Genomic DNA, 15,489 nt, shown 5'->3' with positions numbered 1-15,489 from the left:
CATGGCACCAAAAGGTCAACGATCGTGTTTCTAAAACAAAACTGCTGTTGCTGGATTTTTGAACGGCCAGTGTAGTTCCTTTTAAAAATGTTTTTATAACAAAAAATGATGTCATTTTTAAGTGTGTTGCACTGTGCGCTCTAACAACAGCAGCGGTCGTTCATTCGACTGCTCCGCGGCAGGTCTCACAGTAGGAGAAGCACAGGGCGTGTCAGACTAACTGGATTCGAGTCTTGCCTATGGGACCAATGGGTTGTTGGGCAACCCATGTGCAAAATGGGCTTTATCCCGACTTTATCAAGACAAGATTAAAGGGATTAGGAGAGGATTCAACAAAATAAAGCCTGCTGAATTGCTTCGCACAATATCTAGCTCATGGTAAGCACTTAACAAAGGATCATACTTGTTATTACTGTTATGTGCTGAATACTATGTGAGCACCTTACGTGCACCATCTCAAGTCCTTACAACAGCTCTGAGAGATAATCATCAATATTCCCATTTCACCAAAGAGTAAATGGGAATAAAATAATTAGCTCGCGGTCACTCAGCTAGTATGTAACACTAGTCATTATTCAAATCCAGACCTATTGAACTTCAAAGTCCACAGTCATTTTTGAACTCAAAAACTGCATAATTTAATGGGCACTCAGGCTGGGTCATATTATTCTTTATTATACTCTTAACCAAACACAATTACCCCAGTCTGCATAAGGGCTGTTACTGTCTGATTTCCAAATACTTGGAGGTCAATAAATGGTCATTCTGCTAACATGCAGTTTACAAACCAGTAGACTTAGAACAGCTGTCATGTGTATGAAGTCTAGTTCTCAATGTCATCAGCTGTGAGGTAGTAAATTATACCTGTCCTAGAGAGTTGTTAGGAGATTTAAATAGGATTCACAAACATAGTTAGTGCAATTCTTGGCTAAAGGTAGGCACTCAGTAAGTTCTTATTAAAAAAAAGAATACATATGCATGTATATATACACAGGTACTTATAAGGATATAAAATCCATAAGAAAGAAAGGGAAAGAATGAAAGAAGGAAGGAAGGAAAGGAAGGAAGAAAGAAAGGGAGAAGGGGAGAGAGATTGGGAGGGATGGAGGGAAGAGGGAAGGAAAGAAGGAAGGAGGGAAGGAAGGAAGGGAGAAAGGGAGGGAGGGAAAGAAAGAAAGAAAGAAAGAAAGAAAGAAAGAAAGAAAGAAAGAAAGAAAGAAAGAAAGAAAGAAAGAAAGAAAGAAAGAAAGAAAGAAAGAAAGAAAGAAAGAAAGAAAGAAAGGAAGAAAAAGAAAGAAAGAAAGAAAGAAAGAAAAAAGAAAGAAAGAAAGAAAGAAAAAGAAGGAAAGAAAGAAAGAAGGAAGGAAGGAAGGAAGCAAGGAAGGAAGGAAGGAAAGATAGGGAAGGATGAGGGATGGAGGGAGGAGGGAAGGAAGGAAGGGAGGAAGGAAGGACAGCAGGCAGGACTCAGGGCCCTGGGCTCTGTCCATCTTGGCACTCAATCACCGGGAGTTGCTTGCTGGCGGGAGAGATGCCTCCAGGTGTCTGTTTGCATCAAGGACCAGAAGCCTCCAGGGAACAGAGAACCGAAGGGTGCGAACCTGCAGGCGCTGGTGCAGTGTGCTGGAGGAAAGGCCATTTGGCGCTGGGCACCGCGTTCGTCAGGTGCTTGTCCTCTGAGCAACCCCCGCGCCCTCACCTCTCGGGCCTGGGTCAAGAGCATGGAAAACGCGAGGCTGCAGGGAACCCCAGGCCCGGGGCTGCTGTGTCCAGTGTTGTGTCGTCTGCGCAGTGGAGACGAGGCCAGGTCCGGGGCTGGGGCTGGAGGAGGCTGGACGCCGTCTAAGGGGATGCGTCTGGCTCAGACAGGAGGCGAGCTGGGGGTGTCCAGGGAATTTTGCCGTGGCTTCCACAACCTGCGGGCGTGGTCAGTAGCCTCGGTGGACACTGGAGGCATGGCCACGGCCACCAAGACGGGGACGCAAGAAGGCGCCCCAGGACTCCGGGCAGGGGCTGGGCTCCCCAAGAGGAAGCCTGTCTACAGAGCTGGGGAGACAACGCAGGAGAACCACTCTTCAAGGGCTTCTATTCAAACCCCTTTTTCTCCCCAGGCTGACACAGCTTAAGAAAATATAATCTCCCTAAAAACAAAGAGTTTACAACGAATCATCTTTAATCGTCCTTTTCAAGTCGAAAACTGAGACTTTCCTCACCCAAACGTACCAGCGATCACGCTGATACTTCCTTTGAATGGTTCATCTGCCTGAGCTGATTGTAGGTGTATCTGGTGAAATAGCCTGAAAACATACAAATTCAAATGTTCTTCTGGGAAAACGATGATAATGATGATGTGCATAACATGTCCTATAATTTCCAGGTTATTATTTTTTAGGTTCACTTTGGAATCCATTGACTCACTGCTGATGGAAATAGCCAACATCTCTATTCCAAGTACAAAGAAAAAAAAAAAAAAGCAGCAAAATCCCACCCTCAAAAGACAATACACAGTACGTAGGACCAGCTTCCAAACTTGTTCTCTGCGATCAGCTGAGCAGTGCATTTAACTTCCCTGTACCGCCCACCAGCGGCTGGGTTTCCACTCCCTGTGGGAGGGGTCCTGCCCTGCCATCCTCCCTGCAGGCTCCTCCAGGGAAGGCCTCCCTGGGCTCTGTGTCCCGGGGACCTTCCATGCACGGCACCCACACTCTTCCATCCGACACTTAATCCTGGGGCGTCACCCATGTTGATTTTCAACATTGTTGTGTCAAGTCAGGGCCTTCCCTGGGGCTCAGGGTGACCTTCCTCCAGTGCAGAGTCTCAATCCTGACACAAGGGTGGCTTGGATCCATGTCGTGGGAACGACGTGGACCACTGGCTCTGAGCCTTCCCGTTTCAGGGGGCCTCGCCTCAGCCTGCGTGTTTAAAGATCGTGGCTACCAGGGACCTGTGTCCTTTTTCTTCCTTACTGCAACGTGACAAACCCTGACCATCATCTTTGGAAACGAGGGAGATTTGTGCTGTACCCGGGGGAGTCAGCACGGTTGCAGGTGCCCGACGGTCCCCCCAGGAGGGACTGGACGGAGGGGGGTCCCGTCGACAGGAGGATGCGCCCGGTTCACGTGATCAGTGGCTGTTCCTGTAAAGGCACAGGCTTGTCAGGTGCTTTGTGGCGGGAAGCGGGACCGCACCCACACCTCTGGGACCACCCCCATCCCCACGTTCGCTGACACCAGCGAGTATCACCAACTGGGGAGACCCACCAGGCCGTTTCAAGAGCTCCCCCAATGCAGCTTAGAGCCAAGGGGAGCCACCTTTCAGTCGACCACAAAGAGAAAACCGAAAACCGGGCGTCGGGAGAACCAGGTTGAACTGTGGTCCTTCTGGTGTATGTTCTCCCTCAGGTGGAGGATGGTTCAGTGTGTGGGATCCAAGTCTCCCTTTGCACTTTGGTCTAAAACTACTGAAACCAAGACATCCTGTACCTTCTGTCCCCCCCTTTCCATGAGTGAGGGTCTCTCCTGGGGTGGAGGGGGCATTTGCCATTTTAAGTGGAACCTGCTGTTTCCCACAGTCTCCGCGTAGCATGGGGACATCTGTCCTGATGTACGGGAGGGTAAGGATGAAACCAACATTAAATATGCAGGGGATGCCCACGCAGAGGCATTAAACTGGACTGCTTCCCGGGATGGAGAGGGCAGCAGAGGACAGGACACTAATTTCACCAGAGTTTTGAAGTAGAGAACTGTTCCTTCTTTCTACTTTGACGCCTTTAGAGGCTTTCGAGGAGAGTCTGCAAAGGCTGCTGGCTTACATTTCCCAGCAGACGGTGACCTGTCCCCCAGCGCCGTGGAGGTTGCCTGCCAGGGCTTTACCCCGGGAAGCAGTAGGGTCAGACCTCATCCCCTGTGAGGCTGAGAAGGTTCCCACCTCTCCTCGCCTTCCCGGCCAGAGTCAAAGGGCACGTGCTGCCCCCCATCCCCGAGGCTCTGCCCTGACGCCTGACTCCACCTCAGCCTCCTCTCTGGCCTCAGTTCCCGTCACCCTTTCCGAAGCACAGCTCCTGGTTCTGGGTCATCACTCAGCATCAAGAACGTAATTCCAACGGTTCGAGACCACGTGGCGTCTCGGGATTACTCTCACGCCCTTGACGTCCATCCATAATCACCTTTGAATGGTTGCACCGTGTCTCTGCCTCGTGATGTATCCCCCCCGCCCGAGTAGAGTCTGGGTCCGTGTGGCTGTCCTGGGGGTGGAGGGTAGAACTCCACCACCCAGCTCCTAAGAGGCCTTAGGCTTCTGCAATCAGCTGATGGTCTCCAGCCGCCGGGAGAGTTACAGTAAGGAGCCTTCAGTGTTAATACTAGTTAATAATAGATGTTAACACTCTCCTGCTGCCCGTGAACCAGACCACCACCTCCCCTGGCAGCGGGCGACGGGGACCGATCATTCCTTAGTGCCAGCGAGAGGTTTACTTACATCCGAGGTCTGAAGGTGATGAGTGAGCACCACGGGGTTTACTTCCCATGATGATGCTGGCTTTAAGATAAGACTTTTACTTTTAAACACAGGTCACAGAGCACGTTTAGAAAAGATTGCTCTGCCCGTGGTATGTGTGTGTTTCTTTTGAAACAGGTATAACTTAAGAAAATGTCTACTTTGAAAAATCACAGCATATGAAATGAGGTTTCCATCCAGGCAAAATAGTTGGTCAGCAGTGGATCAAAGTGCCCACAAGGCTCTAGATGTCTTTCCCAGGGGCTTGCAAACAGTGTGCCCGGGTCTGCCTGGCTGGTAACGGCCACCGTCCTGGCGCAGAGGACAGGTGTCAGGGAAGCTGGCGGGAGCCTCGTGTCAACCGAGTGATCTGACAGACCTGTGTTTCTGGGAAATGGCTCGCCAGGAGGTGGGCCCAGATCTCAATTAAGGGAGAAAGTCATAAGCAGAGCGTGATTTAGACTTTGCTTCTCTAATCGTCTTGAAAAGTTTCACAGTATGCTCTTTGAAAGGATTTTGGCGTGAAAATCCAGGTGGATGTCTGGGCGACTCGGGTCCGGGGCTAAGCCAGGGCACCTGGGTGCAGGGGGCGGGCGGGCAGCGACACTCACATATTGCCCCCTCCCTGCCCCCGTCCTCCAATCCTTGCTCAGTATGTCAGTGACACCGGCACTGATCCAGGACCTGAGCACCTGGAAGGCATTCTGTGGACCTACTGTGTGCTCTGCGGGGCCAGGGTGGGTGCCCCGGGGAACTCGGGGAGCTCCTCCCCCTGCCCCCCGAGCCTGTCTGTCCGACCGCCAGGCCCTCCAGGTGCCGCCGCCTCTACTGGGGACCAGAGCACCCGGTAGCTCCTCGTTCCCCGGCTGCACCCGCACTCCCACCGGGCACCCACTGGAGCCGGCGCCCGGCACCCCTTCAGGCGTGGACACCGTGGGGTCCTCGGGCAGACCCGGGAAGGGGGCTCACACCTCCTCAATTGCTCTGCGCTGGGGGGTCCAGAGCAGCTCCACCTCCCTCGGGAGCCCAGGGGCTCCCAGTCCGTCCCTTTCCGGGTCCACCCACCAGGCTCCCCCCACTTCTCCTGCGGCCTGACTGGCACTGGACTGCGGTCAGAAGCCTCCCCGGGGACCCAGGGTTTCTTACAGGGTCCCACTGGGGGCCCGGCTCCCCGTTCTCCCCCAGGAAGTGCCTCAGTCCTTCTTGTAAGCGAGTGCAGACCAACCTGCCCACGCGTGTACAAGGAAGCCATGTCCACGACACGGCAGCACCCCACGCTGGGAGCGAGGCAGGCGTGTCACACACGTGCGCGCACACTGACGGAGAGAAAGAGGACTTCCCGGCTGTGGGGCACCCCCATTATAGCTGGAAACACTGCTTCTTTACGGGTGGGTTTACTTCCCCAACAAAATCCCATTAAAGAATGGAGTCCCTTCCAGTCACTTCCAGCTTTGAAAGCCACGTGATGCTTATAGGAAAAGAACAATGATCAGTGTCGGCTCCTTTGGGGCAAAGACCACAGCAGCTTCTCAGCTGAGTGCTCAGGGCTCTGGTCCAGTGTCTTCCCAGAAGCCACACCCGAGGCCTGGGGTAGATGATATCACGTTTGAAATGAAGCAACTGTGACCCTGGTGTTACTTAGGAAAAAAGGGGGACACACAGCGCAGACTGCGGTGGGTGGAACGGACACAGGAAGATGATAAATGGGGAGATTATAAACATTCCCTAGTGAGGAAGAATGTGGGAAGGCACTCTTCGTGCTCTGCAGCTGGTAATGAGCCTGACTCAGTCCTATGATAGAAATTAAGTTACAACCGAGCAGTGGAATAGGTAGGACTTGAAGTTAAGCAGGTTAGAGACGAGTGCCCACCCCCCTGCCCCAGTTCCCTGTTAGCAGTGTGACCTGACCCTTGCATCTCCATCTCCTCACCTGCCCCTGCAGGGCTGGCTACTTTGGGGGATTAACTGAGCCATGCGTGAGGAGTGCCCAGCACGGTGGGCAGCTCACATGGAACCTTCTAGAACCGCGGCCTGTATATCACCCTCCACTCCACAGACTGCCTGGCCTCAGGGTCTCGCCCACTTAGCAGACCAGGTGGGTAGCAGAGTGCCCAGCCGTGAAGGAGGACGCACAGTGGGAATCCGCCCCATCGTGGCCATTGGATGCCCTGGGATGCTCGTTCCCGCCTTTGAGCCTCTGCCTGTGGGTCATCAGGGGCCCAGCGAACAACCATCCGAGGTGCCCCTGAGTTTCCAATACGATGCTCTCCTCACGACGGCCCAGACCAATGAAAGTCTTCCCCACCTCGCTCACCATCCTTTAAGCGGCATAGTGCGTTTGTAAATTTCACCTGCGTTTCTACAAACACAAATAAGTCACTGTTAATTAAGAACAGATTAAAAACTCAGGGTTTAAATAATGTTCCCCTGAAATTGGGGCAACTGCAAAATGAGGTTCCGTTCAGGCCCTGGGTGTGCCGACCAATCGTCCACCTTCCCCGAGGTGGCAGCCTTGTCAGAGAATTATGGAAAAGGAAGCCCGGAAAGGAAACCGGGCGTCTTCCCAACTCCACCAGTAGGTGTCTCTCTGCGCCCACAGATCCTGGAGCCCCGGCGTGTTCTCTGCCATCGTTCCCGCTCCTCTAACTGCCCTGTCCGCAGGCACGGAGAGGACGCTGCGGGCGTGGATGTCTTTGACCTTGAATGGCACATTCACTGCAGTGCAGTCACCAGAGGCAAAGGGGGTTTGAAAACCGTGCCTAGAGACGAGGTGCTGCATACAAGTTATTCGACACAAAATATTCAATACATCTCATTAAAAGCTGCTCCCACATTCAGCAAGGTTTTGTGTTCGGTGTTAGATGTGCGCCACTTCTGACCTCACCACATTGGAGCCAGGCGGACACACACAGAACCCGCGGCTGTGAGACACCCAGAAAGAACGAGCACCGTCACACCGTACAGCACACCCTGACAGCTTGCCTTCCCGTTGTTCCTCACACAGTTCTCTCTCTGTCACACACACACACACACACACACGCGCTCATGCTGGCCTCGCTGAGCAGACATACGTGTGTACGTGAGTTTTATCCACATCCCCAGAGGATGTCATGAAGCTCAGAACCTATTAGCAGAATCCTACACTCACTGGTTATTTCCCCTTCTGCATTGGGAAATATTTGTCCCCATATCATTGGAAAAGAAATAAGGGAAGAGTATCAAACATAATTTACAGACAGAGATACCCAGGTACCCAAGGAAATATTTATTTCTCTTTCAGGGGCTGGTTGACTTTATCTGAAGCTGAGTTCAATTATGAATCAGGACTACAAATACATACACATCTGTGTACAAACACAGGTACGTGCCAAACCATGAGTGGCCTCACGCCTTTGTCATTCAGACTTCAAAGTTCCATATCACAGCCACTTTGTTACTATCTAAATAGTTAAGAAATTAGCTAGGCACGATCATATTCTCCAGACAGCACAGTCAAACCAACGACATTCCATGACTGCATATCTTTCAAGGGAGATTATCCCTCCCCCGCCCACTCCAGGGTGCCGGCCACAAACTGAAGCCAGAAGACACACCATCGTCTTAGGAGCCTGTTCTCTACCTCGGCCCAGCGTGGTTTCCTCTGGTGCCGGACTTGTTTCCTAAACTCAGTCAGATCTGCACTGCTTCCCACATACCTACGTACCTACATGTACACAAATCCCTGTGCAAAGTAAACAAACCTGAGGTGCATTCCCAAACCTCATGAATCTAATTTATTCCCCAATCCGGCAAGGCAAGAATATGTCTTTCATGGAAAAGACGGGGTCCGGGAGAAGTCCCGCTGGCACGGGGAGCCTGCGGGGAAGGGCTGGCCCTCCCGTGAGGTCACAGAGCTGCCCTTTACAAAGCTGTCTACAAGTCACCTCTGTCAGCATCTTCAGAAAACAGAGCAAAGAAGAGACTGTCAGGTAACTCACATCAGGGCCCATCCTAATAGCCTTCCCGACAATTAAGGAGTTAGATCACATGGGCTTCCAAGGTCCCACGCGCCCCACAGACCACAGGGAAGGCGCGGCCCCCCTGGCGGGGCTCAGTTGCTAGGAGGGGTATTTTTAAGGCCCACTTCCTCCAGCAGAACCGCGATCCTGGGGGGAGTTGGGCCCAGGACCCTAGAAGCTGCCCCCAGGCCGTCCTTTCTCCCCTCACGTGTCTGCTCCACGAAAGGCTGACATGTGCCCCTTGCCGGGGGCCTCACCTGTGCCCCCAGCTCCCCACACACACACTGCAGGCCCAGTAACATCTCAGCCCCGGTGTCTTTCCTCGCTTTTCCCGTGAGCCTGAGCCATCCACCCAGGACTGCTTTCTTGCAGAACAAAACCCACTTGGGTATGTGCTGCCCCAGTGACACACTGAAGCCCGGGGTCCATGCCTGGGCCAGAGCGCCTTTAGCCAGTGGCTGAGGCCAGATGCTGGCCGACAGGAGGGGACCCTTCACAGGTGTGAGCAGAGCCCCGCAGCGGGTTCCTTGGTAGGGGGTCCCGTTCTTCGGGGGGGGGGGTCCCGGCGGCCCGCCTCCATCCTCCCATCCTCGCTGCTTCGCCTGGCGCCGCTGGCCCCTCGGTGGGTGTGTGAGCGCAGCACCTGTGCCCTGACTCACCTGAGCGCGGCCCCGCCTCACGGGGGCCCGCAGACCTGCGTAAGGGCGCTCCTCGGACGGCCCTGATGCCCCGACTCCCCGCCGGCGGGCGCGGAACGCTTCCCACCTCTGCCTGGTGTCCGCGGGATGAGACGTCTGTAACCCAGCTTCCAGGGGTTTCCTAGCGGACTGAATTGCTGCTCAGCTTCTAGAATGGAGTGTTCGAATACACACCTTTAGCAGGTTATCTCGTGCTGTGATTACCAACAAACAAACACCGGATGCCCTTCGCAGCCTCAGTGCTGTGAGCAAGCTCTACGTGCATCTCAGTGAAGAAGGGCGGGCACGTGGCATCTGCGTTTTCCCGGGGTGGGGTGGGGGGGGTCGCGTCTCTAACACAAGTGCTTCTGCAGGAACCGGCTGGGAAGGGCAAGGAGGGCCCCTGCCCCAATAAAGCAGGCCCGGATCTGAAGCAGCCCTCCCCAAAGCAGAGGCTCAGAAACCTTGCTGTGAGGGACCCACGCCCCCCCCCCCAGTTTATCGTTTGTGGAGAAATCTGAGGCATATTCACATTTTCCTGGCGCCTACGAACACCGTTCCTTTTAACGTAAAGATTCATCTAAATTCCTTTCTCTGGCGTTTAAACTAGTGACTGTTGGGAGGAAAAAAAAAAAGAGGGGGGGGAATCATTGAAATGGGCTCCTGCATGGGGAGCGCCCGACCCGCCCCCACACACAGCTGCCTCACCCCGAGATTAAGAAGTTATGCGGCCTGCCACGCGCTTCCCTCTTACAAGTCTTGACTTCACACTGTTATTTTTTCACTTTTTTTTTTTTTCTCCTGGCACCTGTTCGAATCAAGAGTAAGGTGGTCTGATTGCAAATTTGTTCTTTCCTTAATCTCTAAGCAAAAGGTGGGGAGAAAATCTGGAAGGGACAGAGGTGTTTGAAAATACGGTTGAAATGTCATTGTTACAGTGAGCCACCTTAGCGTATTTTCAGATTGAATACCATACACAAAATCAAGGTATTTTTGCTGGTCGCTAGACTAGCTTAAAAGCTTAACCAAGCAGTACTCATGAAAGCACCTTTTCTTTAAAAGCACCACGCAGGGCAGCAGCAGACATGAAGTCTGACGACTTTACACTGAAGAAAACAGCACCATATAGAAGCAGATACATGTTTGAAACAACTGTCTCTAAGGGCCCATTCACGCTTTTTTTTTTTTTTTTCCATAAAAAACACAGTGATGCATGAAAAGATACAAGCACTTGTCAGATGCCTTTGTGGAGACGTTAAGATTCACCCATCCTTCCCTCTCATCCCTGCGGTGCCCCCGCTTCTCCCCGAACGCGGGTCCTTCAGGGGCTACAAAGCGCTTCTTTCAGGCACCGAGGCTAACATGGTGACACGGCCGCTCCATTTCCCGGGGAAGCGCCGCGCCCGGCTCGGCCGAGCCTCTGCGACGCGCGAAGCGCATCCTCAGCGCGTGGCAGGGCTGGTTCGCAGGCCCCGGGAAGCCCCCTACGGGCCCGCCGCTCACTCACGGGGGCTTTGTCCTCGCCGCTACCTTCCCTTTGCAAAAGCCAGGAGCGAACCGTTCCGTCCCCGGGCTAGCCGGACCTCTCCCGGGCCCGGGGGCCGGCCTCCCAGGCCGGCGCGGAGTCCACATCTGGAAGCCAGGCCCGGCCAGGCGGACCTGGCGCCCCCGGAGCACGGACGCCCGGCTTAGCGCTCAAGAAGGAGAATGAGCTCTCCTGAAAAGACTCAAGCACTTTTTTCCTCTCCACTGAAACCCGGGGCACAGCCCATTTTGAACCAGAATAACTTAGTCTGACAACAGATTCTTCCTCTGTTCACAGCTGTCCCAGAGGGAGGAGCTGAAATCTGAGCCTCTCGGCTGTGATTGGACCCTTCTCGCAAAAGAGAGGAAAAAAAGGCCTCCCCGCCGCCACCGCGGGCTCAGTCCGCGAGGAGCCCGCGACCTGGCGGCGCCGCACGCGCACCTGCCGGGGCCGCGATGCTGTAGGACCGCGCGCCCCGCGCCCCGCGCCCCGAGCCGCCGCCAGGATGCCGCGCTCATTCCTGGTCAAGAAGCATTTCAACGCCTCCAAGAAGCCCAACTACAGCGAGCTAGACACACACACAGGTAAAGGGGGGGCCGACGTCTGCATCTCCATCTATCTATAAATAGGTAAACGCAGGGGCGCGCGGCCGCTCAGCTTCTGTTACAAAAGAGCCGGAGACCGAGCTGTTTGCCTCGAAACAGGGTCGCGAAAGAGCGGTCATTCCTCTGATCGTCCAGGCTCAGGTTTAATTCAAAACTTTCAAACTCTGAACTGGCTAGGAGGACTTCCTTCGGCTCGTCCATCGTCCTGTTCCAAAGCGTGTACATACTTGCATAATGAGTACGTGGAGGGTGGGTGAGGCGGTGCGTAAACGTTGAATTGCTGCTTTTTTTCCCCATGTAATAAGGCTCCTTTCCTGCAGAAAGCGGCTTGATTTACGCCGATCTTTGTACTCACAGGCGTAAGCCCTGCAACCAGCCCACGCATAAAATGGAAGAGAGCTTTTCTGTATCTCTGAAAAGAGTGGGTAGGTTTTCCCCTCGCCGGGCTGCGCTCCCTGGCCGCAGGGCCGGGCAGACCCCGGCACACTCCGTGTGCTGGGGACACAGATGTGCCTTAAGGGCAGTGTGACCGCCAGCAGCAACGGTGGAGAAGAAATGTCCTCCCAACTCCTGCGCCTTCTTACAGGGTCTGTCTTCTCGTAACCAAGTCCTGCGCGTGTTGCCAAGCAGCTTCTTCGTGCGTTTTTGAAGCTGCGTTTCAGCTCACTCTCCTCTCCCCTCCTCTCTCCTCCCAGTGATTATCTCCCCGTATCTCTACGAGGGCTACCCCGTGCCTGTCATCCCCCAGCCGGAGATCCTCAGCTCGGGAGCCTACAGCCCCATCACCGTGTGGACCACAGCAGCTCCCTTCCACGCCCCGCTGCCCACCGGCCTCTCTCCTCTGTCGGGATACCCCGCATCCTTGGGGCGAGTGAGTCCCCCTCCGCCATCTGACACCTCTTCCAAGGACCACAGCGGCTCCGAAAGCCCCATTAGCGATGAAGAGGAAAGACTACAATCCAAGCTTTCAGACCCCCATGCCATCGAAGCTGAAAAGTTTCAGTGCAATTTATGCAGTAAAACCTATTCGACCTTCTCTGGGCTGGGCAAACACAAGCAGCTGCACTGTGACACCCAGTCAAGGAAGTCTTTCAGCTGCAAATACTGTGACAAGGAGTATGTGAGCCTGGGCGCCCTCAAGATGCACATCCGGACCCACACGTTACCTTGTGTCTGCAAGATCTGCGGCAAGGCGTTCTCCAGACCCTGGTTACTTCAAGGGCACATTAGAACTCACACTGGTAAGAGAAAATCTAGTCAGGGATGTTACTGATGGACCCAAGGAAGCTCTGGGCGGGCTGTCGGAGTTGCATTAAGTGGCGACACGGTGCTTTTAATGATGGATGATCATTTTTAGCTACTGCCTGACGACTCGAAAAGTCGTCAGAGCACCAAGGGCCCCATTGCTTGCTAACACTCTCTGCTCCCAGGACCGCAAACAAGCATTTAGACTTTGGAAAGTAGATTCAGGAGGTTTGGTCTCAAAGATCAGTTAGCAAATCAGGAAAGATGTGCTTGAATGTGTGTTCTGTGAAATGGCTCCCAATAATCGGCAAGTACAAACGTTGCTGTCCCAATCAATTGATCAGGGGGACAGAGAGAGGAAGGTTTTGGATTTTGGTTTTGGTTAGTTTCATTCTTGCTGTGCTATCTCTCACCCCACAGCAAGCTGGATAGTTAGAGCTGAATTTGCTTTCCGTTGTTTGCTTTTGTTTTGTTTTTGCTGCCGAATTTTCTATTCCTAGCACAAAATTACCCTTCAGGGAGTCGAGGCATTTATCCAGGCTTTGTCATAACACGGAAGGAGGGAAAAGGGGAAAGGTTGGGAAATGTGGGGAGGAGCTGGCCGTTAGCTGCACCTGCTGAAGCAGAGAGCCTGGGCAAGTGAAGCCCTGGGACGACAGGAATTATTTCTGCGTGACTGGTGGCAGGAACCATATTCTTAAATTTTTTTTAATTTGATTTTTTTTTTTTTTTTTAATGCAACAGTCACATTTGTCTTAAAGGGCCAGACATTAAAACAAGTATCTCTTCTGGGGGATTTGAATCAAGTTTGGCTGTTTCTCATGCTTTGGGCTAAATGTGGTTGTTGCTCATAAACGTTATCTGGCTTTGCGTTTCCTCTGAAAACACTGATTGTCTTTCTTTCTCCCCCCGCCCCACCCCGTCCCACCCCCCAGGGGAGAAGCCTTTCTCCTGCTCTCACTGCAGCAGGGCCTTTGCAGACAGGTCAAATCTGAGGGCTCATCTGCAGACACACTCGGACGTCAAGAAATACCAGTGCAAGAACTGCTCCAAAACCTTCTCCCGAATGTCTCTTCTGCACAAACACGAGGAATCTGGCTGCTGCGTAGCACACTGAGTGACACAGCCCATGTTTACTCAAGCAGAAGGCATTTCTTCACTCCGCCTCCGAATGACAAGTAAAAGTCCAAAGGCATTTTCTCTTGTGCTTACCGACCAAAGAATATGTATACACACACACACACACACACAGAGCTTCAAGAGCACGGGCATCCATGTGTGTCAAGTTAATCCTTTCCATGTGAAGTTTAAAATTACTATATATTTACTGACAGCTAGATGGAGAGGATAAAAGACAAGAATCTCTCTCTTCAGAGATGAAGCAAAAAGCACATTGTGCATCTTTTCTTACTAAGAAAGAATGCAAAGATTTACATCGCTGCCAAATCATTTCACTGAAAAGAACAGTGTTGCCTTGTAACGGAATTTGTAATAGAATTTCCTATAGGAAGAGAATCTGCCAGACCCTATCTCAGGTGCCTTATAAAGTATTCCAAGTTTACTTTATTACATGTCTGATGTCAGGTCACCATCCTTGAGCTAAAGCCTGTTTTGATTACTGGTCATACTTTAAACTGTGTTTTTAAGGGAGGGAGGGAGGGGGAGAGAGGGGGGGAGAGAGGAAGAAAGAACAAGAAGAAAAAACACAGGAGAATGTATTAAAAGTGGGTTTTTTTGTTCTTTTTTTTTTTTTTGCCAATAAATAGTATGTGCCTTGGGGGAGACGGGAAAGACTAGCTTTGAACATTCCTGGTGCACGCTCCATGTCATACTTTTTAAAAGAATTTTTGATGATTTTCTAAAAATTTTAATTTTTTAAATTTTAATGATTTTCTAACGATGGGAATAAGTGCAACAAAGGATTTTTAGAAACTCTGTGATGTACTTAAACTATTTTAAACGCATACAAGAAATGCAATCCACACAGCATCCTTTGCAACTGCCTTTTTAATTAATTGTATAGTTGATGAGTCCATGTAAATTTGTGTTTATTTTTATATGATTGAATGAGTTTTGTATGAAAGTGAGAAGTTGTCTATAGCTAATGCCTATAAACAACCTGAAGACTTGTGAAATTCACGTTTCTTTTTTAAAAAACAATTTTCAAGGTTCTTTTTTACAATAAACATTTTTGATTTAAAATCTATTGTTTGTATACTTTCAGAGACTTTACTTACTTCATGATTAGTACCACCAAACAGCTGTATGAAGAATTGTTTCTTTTGTTAATAAGAGAAAAAGTGAATAGTGTTCATTATGTATGTGGAGTCTTGTTTTATGTGTTCGATTTTAGCAAAGCAATCGGTCAGTATTTTTTCTTTACTTTTAAGATAATACTGTTACATTCAGAAAGACAACATCCTAATGGGAGTTTGCTAGCGTTATCTCTTTAACAAAAATCACGCTTTCTGAGTGCTAAAAATATTCACCTTATTAATAGTCAAGAACATTTTTCAAAACTTTTTCTTCTTGATGACTTGACTGTTTTGGCTTTATGAAATCAGATTACAATCACTCGTTGTAATCAGTGCTTGTCACATAGGCCACTAGAACAGTTTAAGGATTTTAAAAGAAATATTTAATGATATATAAGAAGAAAAATAGAACTTCTGCTTGAAAAGATCAGGAAAAAGTGGATTTATTATAAATTACACAAGTTGGAAGATTAAACCATGCAAAGAAAACCCCATGTCTAGTGGGATGAGATAAGCTGCAATCTGAGTGGCGCAGAGCTAAGTTTCCCTTTATGGTATTTTGAAGAGGCACCACCCACACCCAGTGTGCACCGACTCAAACAGGGCAGGACCAGCTAGACCACATACAAGCACATGCTTACCAAACGCGGTGGACGAACTCACAAGCCAAGATGCTCACCACATGTTGCA

At 51.2% G+C, this 15,489-nt stretch overlaps 1 protein-coding gene and 1 long non-coding RNA gene across 5 annotated transcripts; one reads left to right on the top strand and one right to left on the bottom strand.

The window, feature by feature from the left end:
• Nucleotides 1-1,333: 1,333 nt before the first annotated feature.
• Nucleotides 1,334-11,016, bottom strand: LOC309646823. 4 transcript variants are annotated; one of them, XR_014255604.1, is made up of 4 exons: nucleotides 9,702-11,016; nucleotides 9,152-9,338; nucleotides 2,224-2,297; nucleotides 1,334-2,141 (listed from the first exon to the last, which is right to left on the bottom strand). It is a non-coding gene; the product is annotated as an uncharacterized lncRNA (long non-coding RNA). The 4 variants fall into 4 exon arrangements; XR_014255605.1 differs by having other exon boundaries at nucleotides 1,334-2,297; nucleotides 9,702-9,782; nucleotides 9,878-11,016; XR_014255603.1 differs by having other exon boundaries at nucleotides 1,334-2,297.
• A 56-nt stretch (nucleotides 11,017-11,072) lies between these two features.
• SNAI2 (snail family transcriptional repressor 2) lies at nucleotides 11,073-14,746 on the top strand. The gene is made up of 3 exons (XM_082433474.1): nucleotides 11,073-11,278; nucleotides 11,995-12,540; nucleotides 13,480-14,746. The coding sequence occupies exons 1-3, from the start codon at nucleotides 11,200-11,202 to the stop codon at nucleotides 13,659-13,661; spliced, it is 807 nt and encodes a 268-aa protein (XP_082289600.1). The 5' UTR covers nucleotides 11,073-11,199; the 3' UTR covers nucleotides 13,662-14,746.
• Nucleotides 14,747-15,489: the final 743 nt, after the last annotated feature.

The sequence above is a fragment of the Balaenoptera physalus genome (assembly GCF_965194825.1).
Source record: "Balaenoptera physalus genome assembly, chromosome: 17".
NCBI classification, from domain to species: Eukaryota; Metazoa; Chordata; class Mammalia; order Artiodactyla; family Balaenopteridae; genus Balaenoptera; species Balaenoptera physalus.
The sequence above is the reverse complement of the archived record's forward strand: the minus strand, read 5'-3'. Positions and strand labels throughout refer to the sequence as shown.

Coding starts and splice junctions, on each gene's coding strand:
- SNAI2 (XM_082433474.1), top strand. CDS start 11,200: ATGCCGCGCTCATTCCTGGTCAAGAAGCATTTCAACGCCTCCAAGAAG. Junction 11,279..11,994: donor CGAGCTAGACACACACACAG/GTAAAGGGGGGG, acceptor CTCTCCTCCCAG/TGATTATCTCCCCGTATCTC. Junction 12,541..13,479: donor GCACATTAGAACTCACACTG/GTAAGAGAAAAT, acceptor CCCACCCCCCAG/GGGAGAAGCCTTTCTCCTGC.